This window comes from Cyprinus carpio, chromosome B12 (assembly GCF_018340385.1).
Source record: "Cyprinus carpio isolate SPL01 chromosome B12, ASM1834038v1, whole genome shotgun sequence".
Taxonomy (NCBI): domain Eukaryota; kingdom Metazoa; phylum Chordata; class Actinopteri; order Cypriniformes; family Cyprinidae; genus Cyprinus; species Cyprinus carpio.
The window spans coordinates 14,652,871-14,675,875 of record NC_056608.1 but is presented as its reverse complement, the minus strand read 5'-3'; the positions used below and the strand labels follow the sequence as shown (position 1 = coordinate 14,675,875).

The 23,005-nt window shown below is 38.2% G+C and overlaps 1 protein-coding gene across 8 annotated transcripts in view; it reads left to right on the top strand.

Moving 5' to 3' along the window:
• usp54b (ubiquitin specific peptidase 54b) overlaps window positions 1–22,743 on the top strand; it is a 103,439-nt gene extending 80,696 nt beyond the window's left edge. For 5 of the 8 annotated variants that reach the window (XM_042735541.1, XM_042735537.1, XM_042735538.1 and 2 more), the window contains 13 exons: window positions 369–518; window positions 612–783; window positions 2,248–2,418; window positions 2,542–3,160; window positions 4,097–4,224; window positions 4,353–4,511; window positions 8,518–8,637; window positions 12,162–12,330; window positions 14,848–15,752; window positions 18,554–18,675; window positions 19,423–19,563; window positions 21,485–21,641; window positions 21,894–22,743. In XM_042735541.1, the coding sequence (XP_042591475.1) occupies window positions 369–518; window positions 612–783; window positions 2,248–2,418; window positions 2,542–3,160; window positions 4,097–4,224; window positions 4,353–4,511; window positions 8,518–8,637; window positions 12,162–12,330; window positions 14,848–15,752; window positions 18,554–18,675; window positions 19,423–19,563; window positions 21,485–21,641; window positions 21,894–22,006 (3,126 nt within the window). In that variant the 3' untranslated portion in view covers window positions 22,007–22,743. The remainder of the gene's footprint in view (window positions 1–368; window positions 519–611; window positions 784–2,247; window positions 2,419–2,541; window positions 3,161–4,096; window positions 4,225–4,352; window positions 4,512–8,517; window positions 8,638–12,161; window positions 12,331–14,847; window positions 15,753–18,553; window positions 18,676–19,422; window positions 19,564–21,484; window positions 21,642–21,893) is intronic. The other 3 variants (XM_042735546.1, XM_042735542.1, XM_042735543.1) reach the window with 2 other exon arrangements.
• Window positions 22,744–23,005: the final 262 nt, after the last annotated feature.

Genomic DNA, 23,005 nt, shown 5'->3' with positions numbered 1-23,005 from the left:
ATTCACAATCATGACTTGAAAGAGAGACAATTCTTTAATACATTTTTAACCCTTTTTGAAGGGACCTTGGTTAGAGATTTCCTCTCATGAACATTGTGTTACCTGTTGCTCAAATGTTTAAAATTACTCAAATTATTCACATAATTATGTTGAAACTATAAATATTCTTATTTAATTTGGAATATATATTTAATGAACTGTTTTTCAATTAACTGTTATTTTTTATCTTAAAATAATATGCTCTGCTAGTGTTAAAAAGTCAATATTTAGTTAAAAGGGTTTAATTTTTCACTGCAGAACAGTATGAGTAAACTCTAAATCTGATTGGTCGTCACAGTCAATTCTCTTTTTATGTGCCCTCCCTCCAGCTGTTCTACCGTGTGACGGATGAGAGGGCCAAACAATCGGAGCTCTACCTTGTGGGCATGGTTTGCTACTACGGCAAGCATTACTCCACCTTCTTCTTCCAGACTAAGATACGCAAGTGGATGTACTTTGATGACGCACATGTGAAAGAGGTAATGACGTGTCTGTCTCTGGCAGCTGATTCTAGTGTTTCTAATTGTGAACTGGAGTGTGCAATTAAGTCTGAATGTACCGAACCGTCACAGATCGGACCTAAGTGGAAGGATGTGGTCTCGAGATGTATAAAAGGCCACTACCAGCCACTTCTGCTGCTGTACGCTGACCCCCGAGGGACGCCCGTGTCATCGCAAGACATGCTGGCAGCACAGCTGGACCTGCACCACAGTAGCAAGGCCGGCTACGACAGCGAAGACTCCGGTGAGACTAAGAGGAAGTGAGAGGCGGGACAGAGAGGTAGAGGGTTAAACAAAAAAGAAACAATACTACTTATCATCGCTTATTCTTAGAATCAAATGAAGGAATAGTTCACTTAAAAATGAAAATACAGTCAATCCTAATCCATATGAAACATGAAACAACAAAAGGAAAACTGTAAAGATTGTGATTGGTCTTTTCCATTAATTTAGATTTACATTTACATTTAATCATTTAGCAGATGCTTTTATCCAACGCGACTTACAAATGAGAACAATAGATGCAATCAGATGAACGTGAGAGCAACAGTATACAAGTGCTGTGACTCAGTTAGTCTAGCACAGTACACATAGCTAGTTTCTTTATAAATAGAATAGAATAGAATAGGTAAGGAGTAGTATTAGTTTGTCAGTCAATACAGCGCTAATCCATACAGTAGATTTTTTTAAACTGAAAAAAAAATGTTTAGTTTATTTAACTGTCCGTGGTGCATTCATGAGAGATGTAGCGATGTTTGAATAATTCTTTTGAATCAGATCTTTTCACTGAATCAGATGATCTTGTTCATTCATGCAATGGCCTGATCTGGTTACAAGGTTCACAACTGAGTCACCTAGCCTCATAGCAATTCTTGAGTTAACGGTTCACTGGAGAGGAAGATTTTCAGTAATTAAAAACATTTCATTCCGTATCTCACACAATGAGATAATATGACTTTAAAACAGTGGTTCTCAACTTTTTTAACTCCATTGTCCACTGAAGGCCCTATGACTTTTCCAGTTTTTAATGATTTTTTTCATTAGGATTAAAGACGAAGATTTTCAAAAGTATTGTTTATTCACAATTTCTACACAATAAAATATTTTAAAACTTGGCATGCATACAAAAGAGTATATTTATTTAAAAAATGCCCATAGAGCTTTATGATTTTATTCGTTTTCATGACTTTTCCAGGTCTATAAACAACACGTTTCAAAAATTAGGCCTCATATAGTATATTCAGGTTGTAATTAAAAGGGGGTGAATTAAAGTAATAAATATTTTAATTTTTACTTGCTTTCTCTGTATTAATGCTTGTTTCGTCCTATTCTTAACCATTTCAAGTCAGGGTACTTTGGAAGTTCGCTGAGGCCCCCTAGTGGGCCCCAGCCTCCTGTTTGAGAAGATTGATTTAAAAAAAAAAAAAACAATATAGTGGAGTTTTTACATTCCTTTTTGAATATTGGGATCTCATCACAAAATATATTCAAAACACACCATAAAATATACTCAAAACATACCATAACTTTCTCTATTTCTTTGAATTTTCTTTCATCCTTCCACAGGTTTTGAATGTAGTTTTGGAATGACATTTTTGGGTGAACTATCCCTTTAAAATCTGACCTTTGAGCAGTTGCAGCTGGATAGCTGAAGCTAACTTTCTCTATTTCTAAATGCCCTCTCTGCTGTTGTTGTTGTCGTCGTCAGGGAGGGAGCCCTCAATTGCAAGTGACACACGCACAGACTCTTCCACAGACAGCTACAGCTACAAGCACTCTCGATCACACCATGAGTCCATGGCCTCCCATTTCTCTACTCACACTCATGTGGTGTGTAATCAGGACAGCAGCGGTTCCCAGAACAGCATGGACACTGCAGGTACTTTAACAAACACACACGCTCTCTAATATAAATTCCACTGGCAAACGCGTCATGTTGAATCAAACTGAGAAGGCACATGTCCTTAAAACTTTCATAACTGTGATTTTTTTTTTTCTTCAGGGGAGGTTCTTAAAGACCAGACCACTCCCCTTTGTACGCCAAGGCCCTCTTCTACTGGCCATCTGCAGGACTATAAAGAGACTGTGAATATGATCCACAGCAGACCCCTCTCATCCTCCTCAAGCTCAGGGGTGGGCGGCTCAGAGGCTGGGGCGCGGGCGAGAGATTGGGAAGACGAGAGCACCAGCAGTGAGTCCAAGTCCAGCTCCAGTGGAGGGCGCTATCGGCCCACATGGAGACCCAGAAGAGAGGCCCTGAACATTGACAGTATCTTTAGCCGGGAAAAGCATCGGCCAGCCGGCTATGCCACGCTTGGACATTCCCCGCTGCCGGAAGACCCGATGTCACCAGGGCACAGTGAGCTGGTCTCAGGGGCTGCGGCAGAGGGGTCAAACATTGCAGCAGCAGAGATGGGGGGCATGACCGATGACCGCTCAGGGGGTGTGCCAGAAGCAGAAGTGGAGCATCTACCGATCCCACCACCTTTAAGAGGCGTGGAACAACAGCCTCGGCTGATCCAGAGGATGGAGAGCGGCTACGAAAGTAGTGAGAGGAACAGCAACAGCCCCATCAGTATGGACATGCCCCTCAGCGACAACCCAAGCACCAGTGCTCACAGGTAACACAGCAACTTGGCCAAAACGAACTAACCTATATATCAGGGGTGTGCAATCCATATAAGCTGTGAATGCTCTGTGTACCCAAGCCATTTGAGATAATGAGTGTGGGGACTGGCTGTTTAATTTTAACATTACTGTAAATTCCCTTGTCTAGTAATGTGTAATATGAAGCTCACATGTATGTAATGGTCTGGAATGTATTTATTTGTTAAACCAGTTTTCTATAAATCTGTGCCAGTTACGGAGGGATTCAGGTGAGCGGTGGCACCTATGCACTGTTATACTATGAATCATCATTATTGTTCTGTGTTCTCATTGGTTTGTAGGAATGTGGGTGATTTCAAGCGCAAGAAATGCTGTCCGCAAATTGCTTGTCCAAGCAGAAAAATGTGTTGTTGCTGCCAGATCTCGATTACCAAAAATCACACCGTATTTCATGCAAAACTAACTTGACAAAAATTTCACTCACAATTTAAAATATATATTATTATTTTTATTTATTATAATATTTCACAATATTACAGTTTTTAATTTGATTTTGAACAAATATTAAATGCAGCCTTGGTGAGAGACTTAAAATACATTAAGAAAAATTACTGAACAATAGTGTAAAATGATGGCAGCAAGAAATGAAAATCGATTATATTTTTAAAAATGATAGAGCAGACTGTTTGTATATTTATATATCAGATCCTGCTACGAATGTATCTTAATCAAATGATATTTCAGTTTTAAACTATTTTAATGTAATGATTTGATTAACTTTGAATTAATTAAAAAAAACTGACAAAACTGTATTGAATATATCATAAATCTGTCCTGGCTTGTACCATAAGCCTTAAAGTTGTAGTATACACAGACAAATTTACTACAGAGACATCGAGAATCACTCTCATGATGACTGAGTGAATGACATATGCTCTTCTCTGCCTCAGGGACAGCGGCAGTAAGAGACCCGTGACTTCTGGGCCCTCCTGGCGCACAGTGCCCAAGTCCAAAAGCAGCAGTGCCATACTGCAAGACCTCAAATCACCCACCTGGAGCAGCAGTCCACTGAGTTTGGGTGAGTCACCACCGGTCTTTGCCTGTGTGCATCAACCCACTATTGCTACAGTACAAGGTGTTCATTTCAAGTGTTTAACTAGGATATGAGTATTACTGTTACTTATTTATGTCTTTGTGTATGTGTAGGAGAGGGGCGCAGCGAGCTGGATGAATTGCAAGAGGAAGTTGCTCGCAGGGCCAGGCAGCAGGAGCTCCAGAGAAAGAAGGAGAAGGAGAGAGAAGCAGCGCAGGGCTTCAACCCCAGACCCAGCAAGTTCATGGACCTGGACGAACTTCAGCACCAGGGTAAATGCCACACAGGGCCAGCAGAACAGAACAGCAGAAACCAAATGAAAGGAGCTGGAATTTGTGTTTAAAGAGAAAATCCCTTCTAATCCCTCCCTATAAAAACCAGCTTAAACAAGACTAAAATGGTTAGCTGGTTTCTCAGCCTTGCTAATCTGGTTAGGCTGGTCTGTTTTGATTGCTTTCTAGGGATGTACAGTAAATAAATACAATATAGATCATATATTGAAGTTAGACTTTAATTTTTATTTTATTTTTTATTTTTATGGCTGGTTTTAAGGGTTCTAGGTTGGTTTTGTCCACTTTAAACCACCTAAGACCAGCAAACCACTTTAGGCTGGTTTTCAGGGATGCCCACTACATCAGTAACATATTGGATATAGACTGATATTAGACATTTTTCATTGATTTTTTTATGGCTGGCTAAGCTGTTTAAGCTGGTCTGATTTGATGCTTCTTAGGGAGCTTTACATACTTTTCACCTGACCTGGCCGACCAACCAGCTAAACCAAATTAACACCAGCTTGGCCATGCTGGAAGACCAGCTTGACCAATTTAAGATCAACAAACCAGTTTAAGACCAGCAGATGACTTCAGGTTTGTTTTTAGGGATGCACAATTTATCGGTACCATATTGGTTATCAGTTGATATTAGAGATTTTTGAATAGCTTTTTTTCTGATGACTTTCTATGCTGTTTAGGCTGGTCTGATTTAAAGGGATAGTTTACCCAAAAATGAAAATTACCCCATTAATTACTCTCAAGCCTCAAGCCATCCTAGGTGTATATAAATTTATACAAAAAAACCAACACAATCATACAAGCTATAAAAAAATCACCTAACTCTTTCAAGCTTTATAATGGCAGTGAATGGGGGAAGATTTTAAAGCCCAAAAACGTACATCCATCCATCATAAAAAGGTGCTCCAAACAGCTCTGGGGGATTAATAAAGGTCTTCTGAAGTGATTTGATGCATTTGTGTAAGACAAATATCCATATTTAAAACTTTATAAAGCGTAATCTCTGGCTTCGGCTAACTGTCATACGTGCATTCATGAGAGAGTGGTGTTCCAGTGGATGATGTAGGATGTAGGCATAATGTAAGCTCCGGTGAGAATATGCTAGTCTCATGAGAGCCATGTTTTAATTACAGCAAAGGAAAACCAACCGACCAACCAGCTAAACCAAATTAACACCAACTTGGCCATGCTGGACGACCAGCTTGACCAATTTAAAATCAACAAACCAGTTTAAGACAAGCAGATGACTTCAGGTTTGTTTTCAGGGAGGCATAATTTATCGGTACCATATTGGTTATCAGTTGATATTAGACATTTTTGAATTGGTTTTTTTCTCATGGCATTCTGTGCTGTTTAGGCTGGTCTGATTTAACCCTCTGGAGTCAATTCACGCGTATAGGCGTGTTGAGGCATTTTCTCCTGATATCCCCGAAAAAAACTTAAATTACATTTTCAGTTTTGATCGTACAGATAAGAGCAATACATCAATTGAATCTGTAAAGGGTCTACTTTTATTTGTATACACACATAATAACAAAACTTTGTGCATTTACAAAATAAAGAAAACAAACAAGGTGCGCTGTCTGCAGCCTTTGTCTTCGATGATCTTCATTTAAAAACACGTCATTAAAATGAAACTGTAAACTGTAACTCAGCAAGTACTCAACACAGAGACATGAGATATATATCTATAGAAAGCTTGACACATCTACTTTTAAACTAAGCAAGTGCTACCGCAAACAGATATTCTGTGATAAATTAATCCATATGAAAACAATGCGATGTCCGTCTTTCACGTCTCCCTTCATTATATCTAATGCGGCCACGCCCACACGCTGAACGCGGTATTGACATTATAATGTTCCACGTGAAGCTTGCGGGTAATATTTTTTTTAATATTACTTTTTGCTTAAGGAATAAGACATAATTCACCATAAGAAGATGCACTGAGGATTACCTCAGGATTTGAGTTTTGGATTTCCTCAGAAAAAAGAATGAAGCGCTTTATCCACAGAGATCATAAACATGAGTAAGTCTTTTATATATACAACATTACACAATACCAGTCAATACCAGTTTGCCAAAACAGTAATATTGTGAAATATTTTTAATATTTAAATAACTGCTTTCTATTTGAATATATTTTAAAATTTAATTTATTCCTGTGATCAATGCTAAATTTTCAGCATCATTACTCCAGTCTTACTCCAAGTGTAACAATATACACTATACCATTCAAAAGCTTGGAGTCAGTATATATAGAAATCACAACTTTTATTTAGCACACACGTGATGATAAATAAAAACGATTAATACGCTTAATGTTACAAACAATGCCGTTCTTTCAATTTATCAAAAAAAAAAAAAAACTGAAAAAAAAAATAGTCTCAGCTCTTTTCAACATTAATAATAATAATAATAATAACAATAAATGTTTTTTTTTTTTTTTTTTTTTTTTTTTTTTTTTGAGTAGCAAATCAGAATATTAGAATGATTTCTGGAGGATCGTGTGACTGGAGTAATGATGCTAAAAATTCAGCTTTGAAAGTCAGCTTTGATTGTTTCTAATTAACTGTTTAACTGCACTTGCAAGTGAATCTCAAATTATTTTGTGGGATAATTAAATATATTCTAAATAAACTACAAACATAAAAATATATACATTTATTTTGTCCTTACATTCTTTCTTGTAACTCTTCCCTCTTGGTCACATACCTGCCTGAAAGGCTCATTATGCAGCTCGTTATGTGGGTCTTTGTCTTCTCAGGTGTGAATCACACAAATATTCATGATACTTCACGCCTACTCGCATATGCCCTTTACAAACAAAAAGTGTCTTAGAAAAATGTAAATCAATCTATTGTTTTCTGTGAGTGAGTAAACAAGATGATTTTCACATAATTTTGAAGCAAAAATTCTAGGCTACATGCTCCAGGTTTGACAGTCTTGTGATAGTTTCTTGGCTCATATCGAAATCCTCCATTCGTGACCGGAGTTTTGTTTTGCTCTTACCTCTGCGTTTGTCACTTATCACCGGAGTTTACGCTACGCCTATGTCCTACATCATCCGCTGGAACGCCACTCTCTCATAAATGCACTAGAGATTACGGTTTATAAAGTTATAAATATGGATATATTTCTTACACAAACGCATCGCTCCTCCTGGAGCTGTGTGGACTACTTTTTATAATGAATGGATGTACTTTTTTGGGCTTCAGAACTTTGAACCCCATTCACTGCCATTATAAAGCTTGGAAGAAAGAATTTTTAATATAAAACTGATTGTATTTGTCTTAAAGAAGAAAGTCATATACACCTAGGACGGCTTGAGGGTGAGTAAATAAATCACAGGGTAATTAAAATTTTTGGATGAACTATTCCTTTAATGCTTCTGGGGTGGTAGTTTACATACTTTTGACCTGATCAGGCCGACCGATCAGCTAAACCAACATAACACCAGCTTGGCCATATACTGGGAGACCAGCAAACCAGTATAACCAGCAAAGGCCAGCAAACCTATTTAGGCTGGTTCAAACCTTTTTTCCCAGCAGGGATAGCTTGGAAGTAAAAGTTTACTCTTTCCTGTCTTCTCAATTCTAATGCAATATCTCATGATCTTTAAAAAAATAAAAAGAATTTAAATATCATTGTAACACCATGAATTTTAATATAAATATTGTAGATGGGAGCCATAGCATCAAAAACACACCCATACACTCAAATCTTAAATTTTAATCTTGAATCAAAGTTCTCCCTAGTCAGTGTGCATGAAGTGTGTACAAACGTGTCAAATTGTGTTTGAGTTGTGTTGGTGGCAGTCATCAGACTGTGTGTGCTTGTGTGTCAGTGGACGTCTCCATTCCTGGTAAGCCGTGTAAACGTTGTGAGTGGCGTGTTCCCGGGAACACACGGGGGCTCCTGTGAGCAGTGTTTGTGCGTCTATGAGCGTGTTCTCAGAAGCCTGGCCTTGGTGTGTTAATTGCAGGGAAGGGGGGCAGTTTTGAGCACTGCCTGGCGGAGGCTGACTCTCTCTTAGAGCAGTCACTGCGCCTGGAGCAAGCTGGGGATACAGCTACAGCCCTGGCGCTCTCCCACCATGCTGTGTGTAAGTAATTCTAACCTGCCTCTGCTTGCTACGCCCAACTCCTCCACTCTCCACTCGGGTAACCGTCACTTACCCAATATATGTACTTTCTAGGTTCGTTTGATAAGAAAGCAGCTCCCAAAAACATTCATGTCCTCGCAACATGACACAAACCCACCAGTAATACCCCAACACTGCCTTCCCTTCCTGCAGCACCCTGTGTGTGTGTTTGCTTCTATTTGTCTCTCTGTGCGCTATTCTCTTCGTTTATGTGTGTGGCATATTATTTTTCATTATCCTGTCTTTGTTTTGTCTAGGGATGCACAGTATATCAGTACTACATTGGTTATTGGTTGATATTAGAGATTTTTTTTTATTTTTCAATAGAAACTGGATATTTATTTGTGCATGCTATTTTCCCTTATTTCAGAATTTTTGTATATCATCCCTAGTAAAAAAAAGTAGTATATTTAAAAAAACATTTCATACTAAGTATAGTTAAAATCTATTATTTACTGACATATCGCTCAAGACTTATATAATTAAACTTTATTTGGAGTACTCCAAATGAGTGGATGCACATTTCTTCATATTAAGCCTAAAATGTGTTTTAATGATACTATGGATGATGATTGTATGATCTTTAAATAATATCAGTCTTTAAATAGATATTTTAAGATATTTAAAGTGTACTTTAAGTATACCTGCAGTAGTTCCACTTTAGCACAATCAAAGTTTATCTTTAGTTGGACTTCAGAACTACTTCCGCACAATTGAAGTGCATTAAGCACAAAATTTGTTTTTCCGTTTTAGCAGACTTTAATTATACCAGTGCAGTATACTAAAAGTACAACTGCAGTTTTTTTTCATTAAGTACTTAAATATGTAAATGTACTGTATTCGTATTATACTTAGAATGAAATACGTAAATGTATTTCAAATACATTTTAGTATATTTATTTTTCACTAGGTTTTGTCATTTGAAAACACTAATAAATTATTAACACTGCTAATTGTAATCTTTAACAAATCTCAAAATAAATTTCAATTTTTATACTGTATATTCCAATGTTTTGATGCCTAAATTAACTTAGTATTTAAAGCTTTAATTTAGTACCTAGTATTTCATTTTATTTTTATTTAAATGATTTAGACAAAATAGTATGACATTTGAGGTATTGATAACATGAAAATAATATTGAGCTTATTTTAATGGAATTTTTTTTTATTGTTTGCTTTTTATTTTAATAATTGTATTTTTACTGTTATTGTTACTGTTACTTATTTCTTTATTTTAATGTAATATTCTGTGCATCCCTGTTTCTGTTCACTTTGTGCTTTGATCAGAGTCACCATTTGCACAGATTTTCACAATCTAATTGGATGACTGGGCATGTGGCTCTGCCTGTTGATTGTTAATACCGCTGATAGTGGCGTGCTATTGAAAAGCACTCGGCTTTGGCCATTTGAGAGCCCCGATCTGTGCCAGACAGAGGGTGGAACAATTTTAATCCTTTTTTTTTTTTTTTACATTTTTTTCTCTGTGTGAGCCCTCCATTTGGAACACCATTTGAATGGGCCTCACCCACAGCCACACGCAAACTTAAATCCATTCTGTATTCGCCATCATAACATTCCCAACCTCTATAAATCCCTTTTGGTGGAAGGATTGGATTGTGATTGTGCTGAGCTGTCGTGTGAGGATACAGCCGCGCAATCCTGTCTAAATCTCTCAGCACTCTCCAAATTAAAACAAAAATGGTGGCTGTGTATCTCGTGCTTACCTGTAACAACAGCATTTTTGTCCGAAGCGCTGGCATACCTGCTTGAATGATTAATGAGTGGAGAACAATTTTAGCCATGCAAAACTCTCCACAAAGCTATTTATGCCTATCCAGGTCGGCAAACCCTCCATCTCTGTCTCGCTTTGCTCACGGTATGCGTGTATATGGTTGTGCATGTCTGTATATGTGAGGCGCAGCACTAATATATGTAAAGGGAAGACAGCTTTTGTAAATATTTCCACTCTTTAGATCCCAGCAAACCTTTCACTGTCTCGTCGAGACATATTCAATTAGGCCTAAAGCACATACAGGCCTCTAAGATCCAGTGGCAGCCTATAAGGTCATGCCTTCCCTGTATAGAAGAATAGTTTCCTATTCCTCTGGCCAACGCCTGCCGCAATCCTGCTATCTATCATTGGTTTTGTGTGTGTCTACTGTACGTTTGTGTGTCAGTCCTGGCTGTCACTCCTGCTTCCTGTGTCTTCAGTCTATAGTATGCCGTCCTAAAACTTTGCCCCTTTGCATCTCCCAGAATGCCGTCAGCTCCTTTTCAACCCACTGAAAGCGATGCACGTCATCTGCAGTTAAAGCTAGCTCAGGCGCAGCTGGTGTTGACAGCAGTAAATGTTCTGAAAATAGCATTTTTATGATGGGCAGAATTAATGCTAAACCAGACTTAAACGAAACAGGTTCAAGGGAACCATGGCAACACTAATCTCCCATGCGGTTTTCCATGTAACAGCCCCAGACAGGAGAGCAACCAAATCAACTGTTTCCTAATGCGAACTCATTTTGGGATGCAATTGACAGTTAATCAGTGTGATGGATCTCAACATGTTGTTTAGTACACATTGCGAATGAGGGCTTAAAAAAAGCTTAATCACAGTCGTTGGTTTCTCTCTTGTCGTTCTGCAGAGCAGCCCAGTGCTTCTCCATGTTATGATCTTTCTGAACTCTGTTTATGTCACTCATTGTGAATGGGTTTGTTCAGTAAGCAAAATACTGCACAGCAGCAGGTGATGTGTTTTTAAAAAGGCAACGTGAAAGTTATTGAACTCAGGGGTGTCATGCACCTATTTGTTTCAGCAGTTCTGGATTCATAGTTTAAAATACTATACAATGATATATATATATATATATAATAAACAATATATACAATATATTTAAAACAAAATCATTATTATTATTATTATCATTATTATTATTATTATTATTAATTGTTTAATTCAAATTGTATTTGTATAACAACCTTTTGATACACAGGTCAGAACATAAAACATTTTAAAGAGAAAAAAAGTAAGACCACATAACAAATGTGTATATATATATATATATTTAATAATAATAATAATCATTAAATATTTAGACAGGTGAATGTTTTCTTTCTTTTTTTTTTATATGCTTGCATTCTAATTATAAAAGTGTTTTTCCCCCTTGGGTATAATTTTCAAAATGGGCAAATGGACATGACACTTCTGATGCAAGCTATTATTATCAACCCATTACATGAAATCAGCAATGTGTCAACTTTGATGAGCTAGCGTGCAAAGCTTTGCCTATTGAACAGCCTAGAGCTTTGGGGTGAAAGGTGGGATATATCCCACCATCACTCTCTCTTCTTTCTTTCAATTTCATGACTTTGTCGTTTCTATAACAAAGATATGGTCCGCATGCCGGCCCCTCATAACTCATTTCTTTTCTGCATTTTCTTTTCTTCTGCTCTTCTTTCCTTTCCCTTTTTGTTGTTCTTTTGCATTATAGCTAAACTAAGATTTTCCATGCATGAGGGCAGTGCTAACACTCATAGCAGGACTATGGCTGCTGACGCCAAGCTGCAAAAATGCATGAGGAGAGCACGGGGCCTACAGCAGCGCATGCAGCAACAGCAAGAGCAGCAGCAGGAGCCCCGCCGCCCACAGGGGCCCACCAGGTACCTGTGCTGTAACCCTGTGTATCCAATGTAACCGCTTGTTTAGATCAGTACTCTCTCAGACCCCTGGGTCTGTTAGGGTTGTGTGGTATACCAATGCATAATCAGAACCGCAGTACCAAAAGTTTGAAAACAGTACAATACCAGCATACAAACATAATTTTTGACTTGAAACATGAACATGAGAGTTTATGTATAATGGTGTTCAAATGCACTAATGCATTATTTGACAATTAAAATGAAATGTATTGATTATGAAATGTTTGAATAATTAATATACCTAATTGTTAGTATATTAACACCCATAGACCATCTCAAATTTATGCAAGACTGAATTAAAGCATGTTAGCAAAATATGGAAACTGTTTTTCTTAATTTTGATACATTATCTTCATGCTTCAGAATATTTTGATTTAATAAGATTTATAGATTGTTATTAATATAGATTTATTTTGAAATACAAATATATGTTTTATATGTTGTTAATTCCATGACATTGCTTGATTTAAAAATAGAACTCATCTAACAGATTTCATGGTCAATTCAGTTATTTAAATATTTTTCATTTTAATGATGTGCAAATCTGTCATGCATATTATAATAGTCTACCTAACATCTATTTTTATAGATGCTGAGGTACTAAGGCTGATATCGTACCGAAGTCAAAATTTTGGTCTTAAAACCAACCCATGTGTTATATTGGACTTTTGTAAAGTGGCAATGAGAAAAAGCTTTGTGTTTTCTGTTATATTTCTGAATGTGATGCAGGTCTTGCTTAAAGTTTTTTTTTTTCTAATTTAAAATCACACATACAGACGGGACGGGTGTTATAGATTTCTGATAAGACCAAATATTGGAAGCCTGGGTGCAGTCGGCTTACTTATTTGCAAACCCAAGCTAGTGAATGGCTACCCCCTGATATTACATACACATGGCATGCCACTTTACTAATAAAGTAGAACAAAGCAACAGCCACTGCGGCAGTGAGTCTCATGGAATGCGGCTGTTTTATTTGTTTTTTCTTGTTCCCTGCTTTCTCTTTCCCCTCCATTGATTAAAGGTGTTGATGTGATGTATGGCCTGACCTGGCCAAAGCCCCTTGGGTAATTACCCAATGTAGTGCTTGAGGAAGTATTTACAGTAAATGAGCACTCCAGCGCATTAATCAGGGATGTTTACCTCTGTACCGAACTTCTCCCACTTCAGTTCCCTCTATACCCACTCTAGGCCATGCAGCAGCCGCCAGGAACCACCTATCACCTAGTATTGCTTCCCTAAACCAGTGATTCCCAGTCAGGACTGTCCTGGGGTACATACTGTAAGCAGATTCCTGGGGGCACTGTGAAAGATGTTCAGTTCAGTTTAGCTTTTTTAAACCTATAAAATGTTTTCTATTTTATTTTCACTGAGGATTGAGTGTTTGCATCTTTCAGAGGCTTTTTACTGGTATTAGATAAAGATTTATCTGAAAATGAATCTATCACACGGGTCATCTGTGGGTCACTGAGGGCCAGTACAGATGAAGGAGGATTGATGGTATTCTGATGGATACTCTGCTCTGCTTTATTAGAGGTGAATGCAAATAGCAAGCAGGTTTCCCTTCTGGAGCAAAGCCAACGCTCATTCCCATGCACTCCACTTCTGGGGAGCTTTTGGGCATATTTATGGCTGCTGTAACTCTGGTTTATATGACGACTATGAAAATGATGTCAAGGTCACGTAGTGCGTCAGCTGTGGAAAGCACGTGGGGACTGTGTATGTGTGTGTGCATTGTATGAGAAGTGGCTCATGAATACTGGAGTGAAGAACACAGGTCTCCTTGAATTTGGTCTTTGGCAGCATTGTCATTTGGACATTGAAATAAATAAATATTTTGAAATGAATGAATGAGTATTGATTTACAAATATAACACCAACTGATCTTATCAAAGACCCGTTAGAACTCTAGGTTTCTTGCTTATTTTATGTTTAGTCTGCCTTAATGAATGAATACGTACTGCATATTTTTGGTAGTATAAAATATATCTCAAGTGTACATGTGCATTTTATGTATGGCTTCCTATAAAAAGTTAAACCTTTCAGCATACACAAGGACACATTTATATGCACAAGGAAATAATAGCATCAAGGGGTACAAAGTTGTAATTCAACATAGGTTTTTGTTTTTAATTTGAAATTTTTCATTAAATGTTTATATTTTATTTTATTTCAGATTTATTTCAACAAATAAAAAGATTATAAATAATAAGTTTAACAAGAACAATACTGGTGTGAAGGCATTTTAGTCCTTAATGTTCTAATTACAAAACATAATATTAAAAAAAGTTAATTCATTTAATTCCATTTTTCAAATAATTCATGTAATTATGCCATTAAATTAGTTAATTTTGCCATAATTTAATTGTTGACATTAATTGAGTGATTATGTTGAATGGGACTGTACTAATTTCAGATAACCATGTTAATTTTTCAGAGTGTCTAACCAAAATCCTTCTCTTGCTTTTCTTGCCTCTTCAGTGAACAGCCTGGCCCGGTCCAAGTATTGTTGACAGACAATCAGGAAGAGGTCTGGGAGACCAATCAGGATTTTGTGCTTGGCCCACCCTCTCCTCAACACATGAAATCACCGTCCTCTTGTACAAACACCCCATCTCAGCCTTCTAGCCACCCATCGCTCAATCCCCGGCCTGCCTCTTCTCAGCCACAGCCCCAAGACCGTGATGAACACAACAATTGGACAACCCAGAATGAGGACGAATGGGGTGGCATCAGATTATCAGATGTTCTCCAAGCATCAGGCATTCGGATCATGCCCATACGCAAGCACCTTGCCATATCTTTGCCCTCTTTGCCCCTTGACTTCTGGGGTGTATTGGGAGAGGCAGAAGAGGTCTCCAGCTGTCAGCATCCTCAATCTCTAAATCCTCCTTTGTGGCAGGGCACGGCAGATAGTCCAGACCAGATACCCCAATCCAGCAATCCCAGTCCACCACCCGTCCCTGTTGAGGAGAAGGGGCCAGTGTCCCGAAGAGCCCCCATATGGCAACCCCTGTGTGCATCTTCCCAGCCCTGCACCAAATTGACCCCTCCAGTTGCTGCCCGTCATTGGTCCTCTTGGAGCCTAGACCGTCCTGATGCTGTTGTCAACCCTTATAACACACCTCCTGATCAGAACCAGCAGACAGGACCTGCCCTCTCTCAACACACACCTGGAAGACACCTTGCTTCTCACAGTCCCATGAGCACCAGGAAGAAGAACATCCCTAAGTACTCAAACTTCCAGGGCATGGAGTTGGAACCCACAGAGGCCGAGGACCAGGAACTCTCTGAATTGGACTCACTTTACCAGGCTAGTCTGCAGGCTGGCCCGGGTCCTGGCCGAGCCGTGCGTGCTACCAGCTCACCTGCTGTTGCGAGACCAGGTAAATTAACATCTTAAATTGTCTCACACTAAGTGTGTTTACATGCACTTTAAAAGTTCTGTTCTTCGGGCAGACTACAGGTGCAGTCACACTTACTATAATCTAAGTGGGGAAATATTTTGCCTTCATGCAAAATATGAAATTACTACATTTCGCATTGTTTGGCCACTTTTCACAGGCGAAATATAGTAATTTCAATAGGAACCATGCAATCAGGAATTTTGCATGAAGGCAAAATATTTCCCCACTTAGATTTCGCATTGGTTTTAAGACGGTCATGTAAATCCCCTGGCATCAAGATGCACAAAGTGACATAGTGGACTGGCGCGCATTGTGAGGGGGCCACCGTGTTAACCTCTCCTTGCTGGGGTGCGTCGAAAGACGATGATAATGTATAGACCATAGCCAGAAATATTGTCAAAAGCATCAAATATGGGCAAATTTAAGAACATTTGGCATTTCCAGTTAATGTAGGCCTGTTACAATCTTCTTATTATTGGGTTACAATTAATTTCCCCCGCAATAATTTCATAGTGCATCACCGCATAACTGATGCACTGTGAGGATAATAAAAGATCCAGCTACTAGCTTACTCCTCATTGAAAATTATTTTAAAAAGGTCTTTCAAAACAGGTTTATTATACAATGAATTCTATCCTATAATTGGCCTATAATTGAGGCCTATAATTGAAACTAATAAAGGCACAATATGTAAGATTTTTTTTATTAAAATATCCAAAAATCACTAGAACAGTGTTCATCCATATACATGATTTCTGCCCGGATTGCATCGGCTGTGGGGATGAAGACGACAACTCCCATGATTCCACACTCAGTCATGGCATCATCAAGCTATGCCTTTGTTTTGTTGTTTGTTTTGAATACGCATGCTATAGCGGCGAAAACTTACATATTGTGCCTTTAACACTGCAGACATCAATGAAAATTAAGAGCTGTTTTATTTCAGGCACCGACTTACAAAAACATCCCTTTTAAGACAAAATGTTCGGGCCAAAAGAGAAATATTAAGGGAGTAAATTAAAACTCCCTATATATAGTTATCAGCATATGAAGTAGATTCGTCTCTCATCATCTCTGAGAGAATATGTTACATTACTATAGCATCAGATGCTGAAAGGTCCTTCAGTGTTCACATTCACCTTCTGGTGAATTTACTGAGATTAAGACGTTCACCGGCATTACTCTTGTGCAAAGTTTGCACGTTGCTTGTGTGATATCCATTGGCTTGCCTTCATGATTTAAAACCAAAATATTTATAATGCTGCAACATAACCCAATCCACCCCCCCCACAACAACATCAGTGTTACAAGTACACCAGGCACATCATTTTACCATTTTTGTAGCAAAAACACCATCAAACGGAGAGAGATTTTGATCTTTCAATGTTTCTCTATGGCGCCTAACCCTAAAGATGTCAGAGTATCAGTCTCTGGAACTGCCATTGGCTCATCTGTGTTCAAGGGGAGGGGCTTATCAAAAGGTCAGTTAGACCAGAGCTTCCCAAACTTTTCCATTCCACGACCCACCTAGACAAGTATAATCTATTTCACGACCCACCAAAATATTTAAAAAAACAACAAAAAAAAAATTTACGTTACTTTAAGCCTAATCTTAATTAAAAGTTTGATATGACAGAAATTAAATATTTAAGAAAAATAACCATTTTATTTTAGTGTACAAATATTTAAGTTTTAATTTCTTTGTTTACAGATGTTAAAATATGAAACGTCCATAAAAACGTGAAACAGGCTCACTCCAGTGAACTGTAATCTGCGCTGCGTGTTGTTAAACTCATCGCGGGGTTCAGCGCAGAAAATGCATTCATGGTCCTTCCGTGTGTGTGTGTAAGGGAGAGCGGTGCACAATCCAACACTTTTTTAGGAAAACATAAGAAGTAAAGCAGAACTAACTAAAACAGTTTGGAGATTAAAATAATTGTGAAATAGTGATTGTAAGATAATTGTGAAAATAATAAACAGATGTGTCTCATTTTAAATAAACACTAAAAAAATTAGATGTCAAATTTACTTCAGTCAGAAATTTACTTTTGCAATGGTTAAATAAATGTTCAGCAATATCTTCAAAAGATTTTTGAACTTTGTCACATTTTTTTCCTCTATATAGAGATGATATGTCAAGGAAATATTGCGAAATTTTGTCAATTTTATGTGGAAATGTTTAAATCTTGGAGTGTTACAATTAACCCTGCATTTATGCCCTACTCACCCCGTACATGTGAAATGCTCTTTACAGACCGTTTCCCGAATGAAAACAGTGCAGTTCAAACAGACGACAGAAATGAATGAACATAGCCTACCTGAAACCCTTTCCATAACATTTGAATTTTCTGGTGTATGCAATCTCATGCAGAATACAGCGCATTGAAGTGAGCGAGTTTTTTCTCAGTAATAATGCGGACCGATTGAACCTTTTAATAATGACGTTGCTCTGAGACCCTCTGTAATTACAACTTGTGCGCGCCCGTGCTTCAAAACACGCAACGCATGTTTTAAATCGCGGTCTTAATTGCAATTCGAAAATCACACTAAGGATATCGCAATTTGTAATTAATGTTGGTAGGCTATATCGTGCAGCCCTAGACTGAACTGTGTGAGTGTGTGTGTCATTTAAACGCAAACTTAGCTGCAGCCAAGTGACTGTGGGACCCACCTTGCTCCATTCTGCGACCCACAAGTGTTTATGATGCCTAATACAGTTAACAAATTGAACCATACATTGAGAAAATGTCATTGTTGTCAATCCTGATTTTCTCTGACAGTACCACCTGCTGCACGAAAGCTGCTCACTGGAGTCGGACGCTCTCGGACTCCCACGGCTGAACTTGAGAGAACCGCTTATGGACCGCCAGGTTGTTGCAGCCCTACTGGTTACATGAACATGGTAAGATATGTGATGCTGCACTCCTTATATAGGTCTGATTGCAAAGCTCTTGCAAAGATTTATTATTCAAATTGGTATTGGCATTGGTATTTTCTTTCTCTGCATTTTTCATCATGGAGTCTCATGCTATATCATTTAGACTTGTCCACAAGTACCTAATATTATAATTTCGTCTATATGACAAATCTTGCATTGCAGGTCTTTTCTAACTATGCAGCCGTCTGTCGTTGCCAGTGTCACTTCTAGCCTAGTTCACCCTGCAGAACTTGTATTGCAGACATTTCTAGATATTTAACCTGTTAAACGTCTCTCGGGCATCTGTTGGTATCTCAGATTGCATCTTAAAAAAAACACACAAAGCAATCATCACTCACATGAATAAGTACCGATTTGCTTCTGATTTCAGTTTTTCATCAGTGGTTTCCACTAATAGACAGGGAGAGAAAAATCAGGGCTAAAACTGTGTAGCATGTGGGCTTCATTAGATGTTACCTGCCATTAGTCTAAATAATCTAGGTTTTATTTACTTAATTTGTTTGTTTATTATTTGCTGGTTCTTTATTGAGGGATGGCTGTCTCCTTTTTGATGGTGTTTTTTTTTTTTTTTGTTATGGCTGGTTTCTTTCCACATCACAGCTTGTTTTTCATACAGTGCACAATCTGTTAGCGCGTTTTGATTTTGTTTGGTTGTTGTGTCTAGTTTCCTCCAGACTTTGTGTTTTGCTGCAGTAACTTTGTTCTCTGTAGCCCCTGTCAGTGGCCCATCAAGAGCCTCATTCAGGAGAGGAAGACCAGTATGATGCGGATCACCTGCGCCGTATTGCTCGCAGCCTGAGTGGAACGGTCATTGGCCGTCGCCAGAACCGTCTTGCCGTCTCCCGAAGCTTTGTAAGTTTCCCACACATATCTCTCAGTTACACTAAAAGTAACTCTTACTATCTTATTTGATCTAAGGAGCTAACGAATGGCTAAAATATGAGTGAAATAGTGCAACTAGTGACAACTAGCTTTCAAGAGTCTGCTAAAGGGGCCAAAGGAGGGGGGAGGAATCAGATATCTGCCCTAGAAACCTGATAAGAGTGCTGTCACCTATGCAGGAGAGTGCTAACACACAGCTACTGGCACTTCAACCTGATCTGTGTGTGCTGCCTGTCCCTTGTAAATCACTGCTGAGCTTTATGTCATTTGATGTACACTCTGCATTTACATCTATTTTCATAGCAGATGCTGTCTATCAAAGCTATTTACTGTGTATAGTGTGTTATTTTGGCATTCATTCATTTTTAATATATAATGTATGCCAGGAATATATGAATGCGTAACTGTATTGTCACATGACATCCACGTGCACCATTGCGCAAGAACACTCAAATACACATGCACAACTTCTCATTGTCTTACTGAGTCATACTGCCATCCTGTGTCCACATGCTGTAGCTTCACTACATTTGAAAAGAGGCCTGGTGTCTCATTTATAAAGACATGCATATAGTCATCTTCCCAAATGCATTCGTATGCACTTTAACAATGTTCCCTAATCATTTTCGTTTTATTAAAGTCTTCTGTACATAAGTGAGAGTACATGAAAAAGGTAATGCAACAAATTTGGTTACTAGATTCTAGTTTCTGGCCATACTGTATATACAATTCATTATCCTGTCAGTGATCCATTTTTATCCATTTTTTCTCATCTCATCTCATTCACATTATTTTTCAGACCATGATCTCATTAAACCTTTTAAACTCATTAAACCATTAAACTCTGAAATGTGGTTTACCCACTCCAAAGAGTGTAAAGGTATTTGAGTTTCAAATAAATAGCAAATAAACTTTTTTTTTTGCACTATTCACCAGTCCCCAATTTTGCCATTTATTATGTTGTGTTCTTAATAATTTAATTAATAATTACTTAATAATTTAAAGTTTTTAAATATTGATTTATCTTTCTTGTAGATATGAAAAAAATTTTTTAAATGTAATGTAAATAAAAATATTATGTATGTTTATTTGATCATGCATGAATAATAGTATTTTAGTATATTATTGTCCATGTAATTGTGGTTACTCATTTCATTCATTTATTCACTCACTGACTTTTTGCTCTTGCATCACTGGAAATGATTAGAAAATTATGTCAGCGTGCACTGGCATAACAGTGCATGATAATAAAAATAGCTTTTATGGCTGCTTTTTACTTGCAGTTCGTGTAAGAACATTTTCACTTCAGTTTCTGCTTTTACAGGGATAGTTAACCCAAAAATCAAAATTATGATCATGTATTCACCTTCACTTCAGTCCTAACCTGTATGACTTTCTTTCTTCTGCTGAACACACAAGAAGATATTATCAAGAATGTTTTAACTGCTTTGGTCTATACCAGGGGTGTCAAACTCAATTCCTGGAGGGCCGGAGCCCTGCAGAACTTTGTTCCAACCCTGTTTCAACACACATACCACGTCTAAAATATTTTTTTCCAAAATATCTTGTTTTGTTCCACAGAAGAAGAAAAAAAGTCATTCAGGTTTGAAACCATAAGAGAGCGAGTAAATGATGACAGAGTGCTCATTTTTGGGTGAACAATCCCTTTAATAAATCTCAATTTTGACTTGGGATCAAATCTGATCTTATGTGCATTTTATAAATGAGGCCCTTGATTCTTTTCGTGCCTTACTTTTGTGCTCCCCATCTCTTCCCCTTTCCCCATCCTCCCCCTCTCTTCTCCCCTTTTCCTCTCTTTTGACTGAATGCACTTGTGTTTTTCCTCGGCCTTGTGCATATCAATGTATGTGTGTGTTGTGTGTGTACCTAGCTGGGGGACTCCGGGGTTACATCATATCACAACTCCATGTACTCACCTAGTTGCCTTCAGTTTCCATTGTCTCATTCAGACCAACCCAGCTATCTTCATCTCCTTCCATCATCTTCACCCCCGTCTCAGCAGCCTGGGCCTTCCAGAGGGGCCCCAGGTAAAGCTCACTCTCGTTTTCCACATTCATAACCACCTCAACCATTCAAAGGGCCATTTCCCTCTTGTTCTGCATTCATGTTTCTGTCATTGCATTGCAATTGAGTCCAGGTGCCAGTGGCCCCCCCACTAAACAGTCTGCTTTCGCTTCATTTTCGTTTCCTGCTGTTAAAGGAGTTCCTCTTTTGTTGTTGCTTTTTTTCTTTGATTGGTCTGGTTCCTGTCCTTCACACTCCATCCTACCCCATTGCAGGACGTCTCCAGAGGTTCTCCGAGTTTCTGGCTGTGTTTGACCGGCGTCAAGCTCTCTCCAGTGGGAAGCACTACGGTCCAGCAGTGAGGTGTATTGGAAGACATCCTCTCTAAAGCTCTCACCCAACCAATTGGCTTTGGACCAGGTCCTCCAGCCCTGGAACATTTCCACAGATGCGTTTGTTCCCCTGGATGACCCCTCTGCACACCCCATCCCATTCTTGTCACAGTTTCCTGGAGAACTGGAAGGAGCACGTCCAGAGACCTGATGCCATCCTCAATCACCCTGCACTTTGTATTGTACCTGGGATGACGCCCTTAAGTTACCCTGCTATAGTTGGTAAATCTTTCCATGCAGAAGCCCCTGAAGCTCGATCCACAGCATGACGGAAAGAGACACCAAAACTAACTTTTCTTTTTATTTACGAGCTCTGGGATGGCGTGATTCTTTGGGGCTGAGGTGTGTGTGTGTATGACTAACCTATAGTCAGACTTGCAGCATGCAATGAAAGGAGCGTGGTGTTTAGATTTGGACTCCCGCAGTGAGCCATCCAACCCAGAGCACTTAACTTAATTAACCCCAACATTCAATTAATTGCAGAGGAGAAGCATACGGTACCTCCTTGCTGCACTAGACGGTAAATGTGTGTTTGTGTGTATGCGTGTGTGCATGTGTTGGGTGGTAAAAGGGGAGGGGCTTATTGTAACCCTGCCCTCATTTATACTACAGGTCAAAAGTTTGGAATGATTAAGATTTTTTAAATATTTTAAATAAGATGTCTCAAGTGAACAAAAATACAGTAAAAGCAGTAAAATTGTTAAAAATTATTACAATTTAAAGCATTGTTTTTCATTTGAATATATTTCACAATAAATATTTAGCAGCTTGACAGTTTTTAACATTGATTTTAATAGTGTTAATAAATGTTTCTCAAGCACCAAAAAAAAAAAATTCTGAAAGGATCATGTGACACTGAAGACCGGAGTAATGGAATAAATTACACTTTAAAATATATTTAAATATAAAACAGTTATTTTAAATTGTAATAATATTTCATAGTGTTTTTATAGTATTTTTAATCAAATAAATGCAGCATCAGTGAGCTTACGAGA